We start from the raw sequence: 14,159 nt of genomic DNA on the forward strand, positions 1-14,159 counted from the left end.
TAGGAGTGATATATTTAGCTATTGTGGTCCAGGGGGGTTGGAGCTGGTTTCAAGAAAATGTAGGTCCCGCTCTGAGGTAGAAACTGGGACAGATCACATTGCTTCTCTGTGTCTTCTTCGTCATGTGGAAAAAAAAAAAAAAGTGAAAGCAGAGCCCTAGATACTGTTGATTTTATGAAATCCCTTGAGAACTATACTGAACGTGCTGTATAAAGGCATAGTGTTATTTATCGTTCTGTTAAATTAATGCCTTTAGGTATGGGAATACAGGCCCTATTTTGGATTTTAATTTAGACTTTAATGATTAAATACATGATCACATTATGTATTGTATATACTATCTGTGTGTGAAAAGTAATACACAGTAAATTTTACTATGAAGGTCCAATCTGTAATAAATTTCCTATCTTTCTGGGTTCCTTGTCCTCCACAGACTCCCTAGTTCTGATTTCTTCCTTTCCAGTCATCCTTTTTTTTATTGCCTTTGAACTTTGTGTGAGTAACTTAAAGATGTGAATACGTTTAGTTTTTAATGTAAAAGAGCAGTATTCTCTGAGAAAGTGACTTTCAGATACATAGTGATTCTTTTTGCTGTTTTGGGTCATTTTCAGACCTGGTGATTGCTGAGTGAAATTCTATAAAATTTCAGTGCTCTGGGTCTGAAATATGTTTTAAAAAGACTAAACTTACTTTAACTACCATGCCAGTTGGAAACATAGTAGCTGCAATGCATACCAAACAGTTAATTTCATTGTTAAGGATAATTTCTTTACATTGTATTATTGTGTTGTTATTTCTGTTCTGATTTTTTTCTCATTTCAGCATACATGTAGTTTTAGGACAAAATCAGTATTGACAGGTTGTTTTTTTTTTTTTTATAAATATATATGGAAATGTTACATATATATATGTTTATAGTATATGAAATTCAGAAAATGTGTAAAATACTCTTCACTATTGAGCTATTTTCAAATCCTTACAAGGTACCCCCTTTCTCAGATTCAATATTTGGCATTTTGATTAGTAGTGATACTACTTAATGCCAAGAAACATGGAGATTTACATAGTCGTACCACTGAAGTAACGGGGAAATCTTTTTTGTTTCCTTAAAAATGAAAGTGAGAGTTTTCAAAGCTCATTAAATTTCAAGTTACTGCAATAATTAGTAGGAAATAGAGATTATTTGAATATATAAAATAATTTTACATCCTTGAAAATGTATGCTCAGGCTTAATACAACTTGAAGTATTCAAGTACTTTATTATTTTTCCCAGCTGTCTCTGAAAAATAATTGCTCCTTTTCCTTTTTTTTTTTCTATGTTGCAGCTTTTTTGTGCCTTTCAAGATGACAAATACTTGTATATGGTAATGGAATACATGCCAGGAGGAGATCTTGTAAACCTTATGAGCAATTACGATGTGCCTGAGAAATGGGCCAAGTTCTATACAGCTGAAGTTGTTCTTGCTCTTGATGCAATTCACTCCATGGGCTTGATACACAGAGATGTGAAGCCTGACAACATGCTTTTAGATAAATATGGGCATCTGAAGCTGGCAGACTTTGGCACTTGTATGAAAATGGATGAAGTAAGTATGCAACTGAATAATACATCATCTATAAACTGTAATTGTAAGGATATTTTCTTATGAGTTATAATACCCAAAAGAATACTTATCAAATGGTCCACTTGGTTGGAAAGCTGTTCCTTGTCTCCTAGTTTTAAATACAAGGGTACTTTAAATAGTGTAACATTGTCTATAACAAACTGTTTTGGCACATGGAAGAAGGAAATAAACTTACTTTTTGTTATTTTTGAAAGCATGCATGTTTATGAATTTCTGAGGTTCATCTTTTTGCCAAATGTCTGAAAAGCTTATGAGACAACTCCTAGTTTCAACATTAGTAACCTTGGAACAGTTCATAAGCTGACAGTTTTCTATAAATGAAATGATTTTATAGGCAATATAACATTCTTATATATATATATATTTTTTCTAGGTCTAATTGTTCTCATAGCATCCTCTAGTGGTCATTAAAATGAGGTCACAGTAAGGTAGCAGTGAAATGTGATCTATTGATTAAAATTTATGTTTGCTATTAGTCAAAATGTCATATTTTAGCTGTCTAGATTGTATCATGTGCAGCCAAATACAGTTTTCTAATGAAGTTGCATAAGAATAGCTATTGTATTTTTAACAAGATGCACTATCTTGTATTATTAAAGGAGACATAGAAATAAAACTATCTTTAATAGTTCGCACAAATCTTCCCTGACAAAGTGTCAGGCAATTTACATGGTACATTCTTCCCATGAAATTAAAGCAGATACTCAAAAACTTTTATGAATGTATCATTTACTTGGGCTTTGAAAGATTTCTATGTTAATGTTGGCAAGGATGATCCTTTCTCAGCTTATTTGCTTTAATGTGTTAGATTCTGTATTATTTAGGTAGTGCTTGGTATAGTTTCTGAAACCTACTTAATTTGCATTTGCATTGTTAAGTTAGTATCTATCCAGCTGTATCTAGAATTGCTGTCATTTTTTCCCCCTTCAAGTGACAATATATTACTCTTGAACAAACACATCTGTTTATTGAGATTCAATAGTCTGTTTAGTTTGGCTGATACTGTAGTTGTTATTCCAAAGATGTACAGATTGTTTACCTCCACTTTTCTTATTTAGCTGCCTGTATTGTAGGGGACAGCCTTTATTTTAACTGGAAAAGTCAAAAGTGGTATTTGATCTCTTAATGCAGTCTTTAGATTATCCTTCATTTTGAGCCAATTAGACTGTAGGTCTTAAGAAAATCTAATGTTCATCAGAAGAGGCAATAAAAAAGCTTCAAAAAGTTCAAAACATTTATCTATAAAAAAGGTAATCACTTATGCTATGTTAGGGAGCCCAGAATTTGTGAACCTAAGTGTTTTTTTTTTTTTACTTTGTTTTGTTTGTTTTGTCTAAAAGCATGGAATACTAAAATGTGGGTGATCATGCTATAAATGTGAGAACTGCATGCGCAGCTCTTGTAAAGAGCTATAGCAAGCTCCATTTTGGACTGGGCATCATCAATGAACTGGTGATCTCTTAAAGAAGTTAATTTTTAACAGGCTACATTTTAAGTTCCTCATGTTTCTCAGACTCAGTGGAATGGCAAAAATATTTTATACAGGAAGCTTTAGAAGTTGAGAGGCTCTGGACTGTCTCCAAATCTCATGCTACTTCTTACAAAACATGAACACATCCCAGCTGTGTAAATATAATATTGATGTTGGCAGGATGATTTCTGGAAAATATATGCTTACCCAACACTTATTTATTTTTTCTGACTTGGAGTTCTTTTAGCAGTTGTACATATTAGCATCTTCCTTACACTGTTGAGAGCTGAAGAAAATTCTGCTTCAATTTTTGTGAGAGAGACAGTTTGAAAGAGAGACTTTTTTGATACTTGCTGTGGAATTGAAATGAGTGTTAAGTTGTCCAGGCCACTCTGGACACTTGCAGCAGAATTCCTCCTTACCAGTATGTGGAAAGAATTGCAAAGTCTCTTAGTGATGCTTTCCAACATGAAAGGAACCGGCCTCTTTATGTAACTTGGTTGTGATATTTTGTTGGTGCTGTTGTGGTTTTTTTTTTGTTTTTTTTTTTTAAATCTGCAACAAGGTGAATATCTGTAATTGAATAAAGGATGGAGTTGGCCTCAAAGGTTTAGTAGGAATTGTAATTCCCTTTTGGTACTTAGGTATTGAAAAGAAGCCCAGTGCAGGTTTCACCAGATGCTACTCTTTGGGTTTGCTGTAAGTAATAAACCAGGCAGTAGCATGGTTGACTACTGTAGGTGTTGAAGAGCCAGAAACTGCTAGTGCTGCCTGGCTCAGTACATAGCTCTGGCTTGTGCTAACTGTGCTTTCAGGACAGCCCAGGCTTAGAGAATGTCTGTTGAAAAGAGATGTGACTGAAAGAGGAACCATTTATCACTTGGGATTATTGCCTCGGCTCAGATAGTTTAGCTGAAAGAAGAAATGTTCCTCTTCTTAGAACTTGGCTCATTTCACAGAGTAACAGAATGGGTCAGGTTGGAGGGGACCTCTGGAGGTCATCTGGTCGAGCCCTCCTGCTCAGCAGGACACTGATTTCTCCTCGATGCTCCTCCAAGACTCTGCTGGATCCTTCTTGCTTCAGTTTGTTGTCTGCAGCTTGAGGGTAATATTAACACCTGATCTGCGGTGTCCTAACATATCCGCACCAGCACTCTCCAGCTCTTGTTTGCTGATAAGAAATTCATGAGGGAATGAAAGTCTAATTCTTAGCCTTGGTCCAAGACAGCAACTCATTCAGGTCTGGCTGAGGATGAAACCAGAACTGCTTTGCCTGCAGCAGTGTAATGGTTTTGTACGATCGATCCTAGGAAACACAGTAGCCTCACAGACAAATCTTCACAAGCTGTGAGAACATACTGTCTTGTTGACAACTTCTTTTTTTGGTTGTTTGGTTTTGTGGTGTTTTTTTTTAAGCTCTTCACTGCACATCTGTCACATAGCTGCGGGAGCTTCCCTCAAATGGGGTTCCAAGATCCACCCTGATCTTTGGAGGTGGTGAGAAAAGTCTCAGGAAAAATGCCAACCTGAGACTACTGAGAGGAAGTTTAGTATCAGAACTGCTATAAATAAGTAGGTGTGGTGTTCGGTATAAAACAGGGGCTTAGGATTTGAAACACAGGAGTAGCACTTTGTCCAAAGAAAACGGCCCCCTTCAGATCTCTTCTCAGCTGATGAAATACAGAAGGCAGAAGCCATCTCACAGAATGTACAGAATGTCAAGATGTCATGTAGCGCACAGAGAGGACTTCCCTGTTTACTTGGCTTAGATGCCAGAGATGACAGAAGCTGGTCCGACTGTGGTAGTTAAGAGTACCCAGTACTTAAAAATACATACAGGACAACACCCAAGTTTCTAGTCAAGTGATAATGCATTTTTAGATTTGCTCCTGAGACAGACAGTAGCAAGTTCTGTGGGGAGCAAGAGTAACCAATGTCACGTGGTTAAGAGAAATACAGCCCTCTGAAAACTGATGTTAGCACACAGAGCCCTTTTCTTTTGCCTGGAGAAATATTTTTGTTTGTTTGTTTTGTTCTTTGACATCTTGTCTAAAAACTTAAGGCCTTGTACAGTGGAATTCTCTAGCATCTACAACATCATTGACGAGAAGCTTTCTTGTCGCCACCTACCAGCCATCAGACTGGGGTAGGGCCGCCTTTTCCTCATACAACATTAACATGTATAAAATATTAAAAAGTGTTCTTGTTTTGCTGTATTAATTACAGAGGAATGGGAAATGGGGTGTCATTAAGTGCTTAGGTGTCAAGGTGATGCAACTGATCTTGTGACTGAAGCTGCAGTCCTCAGAGAAACCTCTCAGCACTGTTGTGGTGACATTATATTTAACGTATCTTCTTACTGGGGGAGGGATTCAGGTGGCTTCAGCCAGGCTTCACCGAGGGAAGGCACAGACATTCCCTTGTTGTAATTTTGCATTTGGGTAAGGAAGGCGTAGATGTGCACCAGTGCTGGAGGCTGTTGCCTCATTAAGATGCCGCAGCCCTACTTGCCTGAGTGCTGTTAGAAGCAGAACGACAAAGTAATTGTTCTCGTCTTGTGCCAGATCCGTTTTTGAGTGTTCTTGGCTTTGGATTTCTGGAGCCTTTGGGCTTTAGCTTATTTTCCAGTACTATTTCCATAATGTCATTTAATGTAAAACGCAATATTTTTCTTTCTCCAAAGAATGCATTAGCTCCTCTAAAATGAGTTGCTTCATTTTCTTAGCCCAGGATGATCAAGTGGTATGCTTTTATCTGGCTCATTGTGCAGGAAACAGAGGTTAGCCTGCTCTTCATTCTGGAACTGAGAAATTAAACTTCCTTTACATTTTAGCTTCAGCATAGAGTTGTAGAGGAAGATAAGCATTTACAAGGAAGAGATCTTCAGTACTCCTTAAGTCTCTGCAGTATTAGTGTTTTGGCCTACTGGTTCATGACTTTCCAGGATCCTGTTTTCGTACATAAATAAAATTTCCTGGCAGTTTGTATTGTATTTGAAAAGAAATACTCTAATTTGGTATTTAATTTTTCTGTATATAGATAGTTCCAAAAGCAAAATTGATTCTTTTCGTTTATTTAGATACGGATTTTGGCTTCAGTTGTTCCTACTGATACTCTGTATTAACATTGAGCCAAAGGTGATGGCTGTATTAATATTCAGCCAAAAGTGATGGCAAAATGCACAGAGAACTTTGTAAGGTAACTTAGAAAAGACTCCAGGCTGAGTGACATAGTAAAAGATGAATGTATTTTTGGTACTTCTTTAGCTTCATCCAGGATTTTATTTCATTCATCCATCTGGTCTCTCTGGCATGAATGCAATGAATTTCATTAAAGGAAATAAGTCTTGTAAATTTGAACCAGCATGCTGGCAGATCTGGTGATATTTCTGCATCACTTAGCCCCTGCATTTGTAGTCTGTCAGTGTGAAGCAAAGAGGATAAAGAGTCACTCCATTAGTACAACTAAGTTAATATGTTAATAAAAATCACTTAGTTATATTTTACTTTATTTTTCTTAAAACTTGGCTGTTCTTTAAACATAGCTTTAACTTTTAACTTTTTTCTAAGTAAAAAAAAAGGCATGACCATAAGAATTTACCTATAAGTTGCTGAATTGTTTGATTTACACAAAAATGTTACGTACCTGCTTTGTAGGGCCTAACTAAGCTAATCAAAATTATTCAGAAACTTGTCCTTGAATTTAGTGAGGTAAGGAGCGGTCCAATATAGCATGTGTTTGTTCATATTGAAAACGAGTAAAATCACAAAATTTTTCAATTTTTGAGATATTTTTAATAAGGAGAAGAGAGCAGGTTATCGGGATTTGTCATTCCAATCCACATTGCTTTTGGAGTAAAAATAGAAGCTTTCAAACGTGTACTTCAAACCAAGTGTTATGGGTTATATTTTTTTATTATGTTATTCTGATTAACTAATACGCTACTGCAGTTTTGTGTGAAGACTCAGCAGTATTTCTAATGGAGCTGTTTGACTTGCTGCTGTTGCACAGACAGGCATGGTGCGCTGTGACACGGCTGTTGGAACCCCCGACTACATATCCCCTGAAGTCTTGAAATCGCAAGGGGGCGATGGCTATTACGGACGGGAATGTGACTGGTGGTCTGTAGGAGTTTTCCTTTTTGAGATGCTAGTTGGTAAGTAGCAATTTCTTTCTGCTAATAACATTGGCATTTAGTCTTTACTGTGCCTTCACATGTGCTTTGTTGCCAGGGCGCTGGTTGTGCGTCATTATCTCACAGCTTCTGACTTCTGCCTGGTGCGGTTGTTTCATTCCTGTTCCCTGGGCTTTCTGTCACTCTTCTGCTGCGACAGCTGTTTGGGTGCTTGCACAGCGATTAGTTCCCTGACTTGGTTCAGCTTAAAACTAATTCTTAGGATAGTTTTTGACTTGGATCAGCTACCTCACAATCTCAGTAAATGCTTGTCCCATTTTTGGGGCAGCATTGAGATGTCAGGGATGCAGAGATGGGAAAAGAGTGGGAAGGGCAAGACTGTTTGGTTTGTTTGATTGTTTTCATGGTTGTTTTATTTTGTTTTGTTTGTATTTGGTTTGGTTTGTTTCTTCCCTCCTCTCCCAGCAATTGCTTCTGTTATGTCAAAATGACTGTGGAAGCTTAATTCTTTCTTTTGTGCTTGGGTCCGGATTTTCCAATAAAGTAAACTGGACTGCTATGGCAACTAACATAGAATATAATCTGTTAAAGAGATGAGTCATCTGTGATTTAAAATACACTGAAGATCAGTATTATAGTCTGATTATAGAAGGATGGAATTGAGCATATAATTACTCAAAATTCAAATCAGCATGTTCTGGGAATGTTGCAGATCTGATGTTTCTGGCATCCTGAGCCAGGAAAGACACTTCAATATATGCCGCTATTGAAATCTCCATGCCTTTGGGAATTAAGGCATTCTGATGTACAAAAAGTATATTTTGTAATTATCAATCTCATAAACAATTTTAGCAATAAATAGAATTCTTCAGTTATTAAAATACTGGACATAGCTGCTCAGAAATGTTTTCTCAGAAGCTAAGAGGATGCTGACCTTTTCATCCCTCTAATGAAAACATTTTTTGATGTGAAAGTGAAGAGGTACAGTTTTTACAGAAGCTTGGTTATGTAAAGGATCCTATACATGCTTAGGACAAAAATCCATCTGCATTTAACTGCATCACCATGGCTTTATTCCAGGCTTTCAGTATGGGTCATTTAATTTTAAGGGGTTTATTTGGTGTAGTTTTTCATAAAGTTTGGAGTTGTGTGTTGAAAAATTCCTAACATTTCACAGGTCTCATGTATTTTTCCTACCAAAGGTTATCTTGTTATAATATTTGAACCTACACTATTTTTTCTACTTTTTTTTTTTCTTTAGTATTCAACATCATTTTTATTGTGTATATTCTAGACTGGAATCTTTGCTTTCATTAAGGCTATGATTTTTAGACACTTTTTCTGATGGGAGTTAAGTCATGGCTTTGTTTCTGTTTTGGTTTTAGCCACGTCATACTACTACATGTGATTAACACTGTACCCTTTCTGCTGAACTCTCTGTCTTCATTCTTTGCACTTCTCATGTCCCCCCCCCCCGCCTTTTTTCATTTAATTTGAGCCTCTCTCTGCCTCTGAAAAGGATATGTGATTTACTATATATGCAGTCTTTTTGAAATGTTAAAACCTGCTTCACCTTTAACTGAAAATTACAGGGCCTGGTTATGCCCTGTAATTTGTTTGTGTATTTGTTGTTCTACAGTCATCATCTTATTCCAACCTCAGTTTTATTTCCTGTCTACCAGCACCAACATGATTTTCTTCAATGGCTTTGTTTACAAACACAGTATTTGAGGCTCATGTGAGATCCATTTGACAGTGTCTGAATCAAGATGCTGCTTCTCTTAGATAACCTTTTAATTTTCTTGGTTCTTGTATTTGAACTGTTCAAGACAGATCTACTCCCACGTGCGTATTGTTACGAAACAGACACCTATAAGATGGCCTGGAGTGTTTGATAGTGGCTAGCTGATGTTTGAAACCCTTATCACTTTTCTTATCATAGAATCAGAATCATTAAGGTTGGAAAAGACCTCCAAGATCATCTGGTCCAACCATCACCCTACCAGCAATATCACCCACTAAACCATGTCCCTAAGCACCACATCCAACCTTTCCTTAAACACCCCCAGGGAAGGTGACTCCACCACCTCCCTGGGCAACCCCTTCCAATTTTAACCACTTTTTCTAAGAAGTTTCTCCTAATCAGCACCATCTCCCACAGCAAGGTAGACCATTTGTTGAGCCATGTAAGATGGATGAATTGGAGATGGAATGGAGAAGACTGCTTCTTAGATCTGTGGTAAGGATGAGCAAAATGATGCTGGGGGTACTCAGTATCTGCCTCCTTTGCCACAAAGGGGCCTCCTGTGATGCCACCTGCCACCTACTGTGATGTCACCTCAGTGTATGCTAGCACCCACCAAAAAGGGCTGCCCTGTGTCTGGCAACATCTTGCCAAGCTTCTCGCTCCTGCAGTTCAAGGAGACTTGGAGTAGCCAGGGTGCAGAGAAATCAGGCAGGAACTGCCAGCCTTTGAGCGGTGCATTGCAAAAGCCAAAGGATGGATGTAATGTTCCATCTGGGACGGAAGAGGAAATCTCAAGAAGTGAGATTTGGACACCTCAGTGGCGAACCCCCATGTAAGCGTCCAAGGCTGGATGAAACGGTGCGGCTGGGGAGAAAGAGGAAAGCCACACAAGAACTGGATTACCTCAACGGCCAACCTCCCCGTAAGCGTCAAAAGGCGGATGATACAGAAATGGAATTGGACCCACTGACAAAGTTTTAGCGGACCATCAGGGCGTGGGTTGACATTAACAAAATGATGGCAGTTTGCGGCAGATAGCCACCAACAGTGTTGGCGCAAGGCATCAGAGCTCAGCCTGACAAGACCAATATCCAGGCCACAGACAGATGCCCGCCAACAGACTTGGCACAGACCATCATGGTGCAGCCTGAGAGGAGCAGCGTCCAGGCCATGGACAGACACCCGCCAACAGAATTGGTACAGACCGGCAGGGTGCAGCCTGAGAACAACGTCCAGGCTGCAGACAGACACCCACCAATAAAGTTGGTGCAGACCACTATGGTGACGCGTGAGGCCGATGTCCAGCCCAAGAACAAGCACCCATGAGGAAAATGGGGGCAGACCATCAAGGCAGAGCCTGAGGATGACGATGTTCAGCCAGGGACGGACTGGGGGAATGACTGTGGATTTACCACCAGTGGGAAGCGCGGGTACATTCCTGCAGCTGGCCCCTGCTTGCCTTTCACTTACCACCAATAAAAGACGTGTGAACTTCCAAGTGTCGTTTGAGCCATTCTTTCCTGTCCTGCACTGAGCCCCCAGGATTTTGACCGTTGAAGAGTTCTTTTTTTTCACCCTAGTAACAGTACCTAGCATAAAAGAATTTTAGCATTAGCATTTCAATTCTGAAGTAACCTTGTCAAGAGACAGTTAACAATCGTTTTTAAAAGCCTTTGTGGACTTTCACACTTGTTTAATTATTTATTGTTAATTCATATTAATTAATAAGCCATTAATTATTCACCTCCTCCATTAAGCCTATGGATTGGTTGTGAAAAGGGATTTTTGTAGAAGTTGCAGCCTCTTGGTTACTGACCCAAACCGTTTATATATGCAGCATGTTGTCAGTGAACTTCAATGTCAAATACCTTTCTTGATACTGATTCTTCTTCAGTTGTCCCAGTTTTACCTTTCTAAGTTTACATGTGCAAAGAAACTAAAATTAACTATACCTTACACTGCAAGCTTCTGGGTGAGAAAGGGCTGAATTTTAAAAGCTGCCTGCCCATGTTAATATGGGCACCCAAGCCAATATAATTTGTCTGTCAGCAAGATTTGAGAATCTGGGTTTGGTGGTGCCGTAATGTGCTCTGAAGGCTCCTGATCAGAACTGCCTTGCCCCAGGCTCACCTGCCCCTGGATAGGGGCCTGGGAGAGCAGTGGTGGAGTCTCTTCAAGGAATGTTCCTCAGCAAATCCTTACTGAGTTTTCCTCCCCTACACCCTTGGAAGTGCTTGAAGAGGGGCTTACATGTGGTTGTCATCCATCATGTAAATTAGAAAGCACAGCGACACTATTCAGGTAGAACAAAAGATGCAAGTCATTGGGCGAAAGTTTGGTAGTGATATGTCATACAGAGAATGGTTTAATGTGTAACAGGCATTTTGAAAAAGGAATATTCTAGTAGGATATGCTATTTTGTACCTTGTACTCCTCTTTTCTCTCTTAAATATAAAGGCAATTTCAGGCTAAACTGCTTGTAGACTTTACATCTCTTCTCTTTTTTTGTCTTCTTCAACTTACATGACTTGAACACGCCTGAAAATGAGTCAATTTACTATTTTATTTTCAGGCGATACTCCTTTTTATGCAGACTCGTTAGTAGGAACATACAGTAAAATTATGGATCATAAGAACTCATTACATTTCCCAGATGATGTGGAAATCTCTAAGCACGCAAAGAACCTCATCTGTGCCTTTTTAACTGACAGGTAGGTGTATGTATTATTTTGGTACTGTTTCTATTTTAGATGGTATTAGTACATGTACGTTGTAAAAATGAATTCCTTCCATTGCTTTTCCTAACTTATGTTCAAATCTCTTCTGCAAAATCATCTGCGTTCTAGTTTTTCTTTTGGGGTGTTTTCCAGATGCTCCATTTTATTTCTGTGAGTAGTTCTGATGGCTCATGCTACAACATAATTTGTGCTGAACAAATCCTCCCAGCTGCTGTGTGGTGTAAAACACAGCAACAAACCTGTAAGGTTGGAAGTAATTTTTAAGCCCCTAAAGGCAGGGGGACCAAATTGTTGTGCTCAGTGACTAAGTAGATGTTGCTTATAAAAAATGAAAACATGCTTTTATGAAGATAAGCATACATTTACCTAGTTTGTTCAAATTTTCATAGAACGTTTGAACTTTTTTTCATTTACCTTATGGTACTAATTGATAAGTGTAGCTAGCAAACAAAGAGGATGCTGTTCTGGCTATAAATTAATCATAGAGGTCTCCCTTGGTAGAGCTGAGCAATATTTATTGATATTAGCTGTGTAAGCTTGTTCTTGACCTGAATATTTAAATTTTTAGTGTTAGAAAGCACAGATTATGTTAAATTTCTTTGATTTAAAAGAACAACACTGTAGGTCCAAGGTTAACTATGGGTTGATAATGCCTTTTTATGCTTTCCAGTGATCACCCAAATTTGACTTGTAGATAATCTAGTTTGTAGAGAATGAGGGATTAGTAAAAATAAATGCAGAAATGCATTGTCTTATAATGTTTTTTGCATTCAAAGAGAGTTGTTTGTTCTGCTGAGCAGGATCCCACTTGCTCAGGAAAGATAGGCGTTAAGTGTTTCTAACCAGTAGCTGCAGGGTGGAGAGAAAATAGGGGTAGAATTTAATAATGCGAATGCTGCGAGGTGTACTTCCACTACGTGTGTCTGTCTTCCTGTTTATATTTAATGCAGTGCTCGGGCGACTTATTTGAAACAGATGCCTTCTTTCTGTATGCGTGATAACTGCTGAGGCACTTAAAGGGACAAGAAGAAATAAGCATCTACCCTGTGATTTATTAGTTGTCTTACACGCATCGGTTTTATGTTCTGTTCCTGCAGATCGCTTTAAGGGAGACTTCTCTTGGTCAAACTGGAAGTTTCTTGTTGAACTTTAGGTTTGCTTCATTGTAAATATCAGCAAAAGATGTGTCAGGGTTAGTTATGGGGCAGAGGATGGAATTCTTAAAATATTTATTTCAGTTCAGCTTTGAATAACTGTTCTGTGCAGTAAGTTAGACCTTCCTTCACTCGAGTCTTAAGGTTTGTCATGTGGTTTGGCAGACACCGGACTTCAGTAATTTTTTCTTCCCCCAGGGTGTTGGGTTTTGTTTTTGTTTTTAGTTTCTTCTTATTTTTTGCCTCAGTGCTCTCTCTCTCGCTTTACTCCCCACGTGGCAGACTCCAACTTCTGGACGTTTTAGCAGTCGCAGGCAGTGGATATTAAGAAACCAAGTGCATTTTATATAAGAAACTACAGATCTGTGGTTGGTGGTTTTTTGGTTTACTTTTTTTCTTTTATTTGACTATTAATGTGGTTTACAGGGACAGCCTTTACAGAAAGTTGCTTTGCTGCTTATGAGCAAGTCAGAATTTAAAAACAAAGCAAAACAAAATGCAGTTTTTCCTAATGTGAATTTGGCTTCTTTGCTATGTTTAGGGATGTGCGACTTGGGAGAAATGGGGTAGAAGAAATAAAGCATCACCCTTTCTTTAAGAGTGATCAGTGGAACTGGGACAACATTCGAGAGAGTAAGTAAATTAGTTTAAAAGTAAGCTTTTTTTTTAAGTATTTGCATGAGGCTACTGTTCAGTAATAGCATATATGAAAAACTTCAGGCTCTATTAAGCAAATCTTTTCTGTTGTCAGGACAGATAACAACTTACAGATAACTTTCTTATTTATCATTTGTATTATAAAAACTGTATCAGTAAGAGATAATAAATAGACGTTTTTCCCACTGAAATTATTCTCACATTTATCATGTTTGAATTTATAGATTTCTATAGATTTGAACAGCAAAACTGGATGTTTTAGAAATCTTGGCAGAATGAATGCTTATTAGGTTCTATTTTTGTGGCTTTTGTTATTGTTGTTCTCATGGGTTTTTGTTTTATTTTACTCATTTTTTAACCTTTTAACCTTTTTTTTTTAATCTGTAATTAAGACTGGCTATAAGAGTGGTCTTGTTGGTTTTACTGCTTTTCATTGAAAGTATTGAGAACTTGATAGCTTTAGGCAGAAAAACAAGTACTTCTGTTCCTGTGCTTGATCATAACTTCTAAAGTATTTACTGAAGTTTCTTAAAATGGTGATTGTATTTAGTGTTCCATTCTAAAATGTGCTTACTTCAGCAAATACATTTTGAGCATTAGATATTCCATATATTAAGCAAATAATGAAAAA

The 14,159-nt window shown here is 38.0% G+C and overlaps 1 protein-coding gene across 4 annotated transcripts in view; it reads left to right on the top strand.

Moving 5' to 3' along the window:
• ROCK2 (Rho associated coiled-coil containing protein kinase 2) overlaps positions 1-14,159 on the top strand; it is a 555,405-nt gene that overhangs the window by 515,047 nt on the left and 26,199 nt on the right. For all 4 annotated transcript variants that reach the window (XM_050709456.1, XM_035562551.2, XM_035562553.1 and 1 more), the window contains 4 exons: positions 1,327-1,587; positions 7,109-7,253; positions 11,552-11,690; positions 13,413-13,504. In XM_050709456.1, the coding sequence (XP_050565413.1) occupies positions 1,327-1,587; positions 7,109-7,253; positions 11,552-11,690; positions 13,413-13,504 (637 nt within the window). The remainder of the gene's footprint in view (positions 1-1,326; positions 1,588-7,108; positions 7,254-11,551; positions 11,691-13,412; positions 13,505-14,159) is intronic.

Source organism: Cygnus atratus, chromosome 3 (genome assembly GCF_013377495.2).
Source record: "Cygnus atratus isolate AKBS03 ecotype Queensland, Australia chromosome 3, CAtr_DNAZoo_HiC_assembly, whole genome shotgun sequence".
In the NCBI taxonomy this organism is placed as follows: Eukaryota; Metazoa; Chordata; class Aves; order Anseriformes; family Anatidae; genus Cygnus; species Cygnus atratus.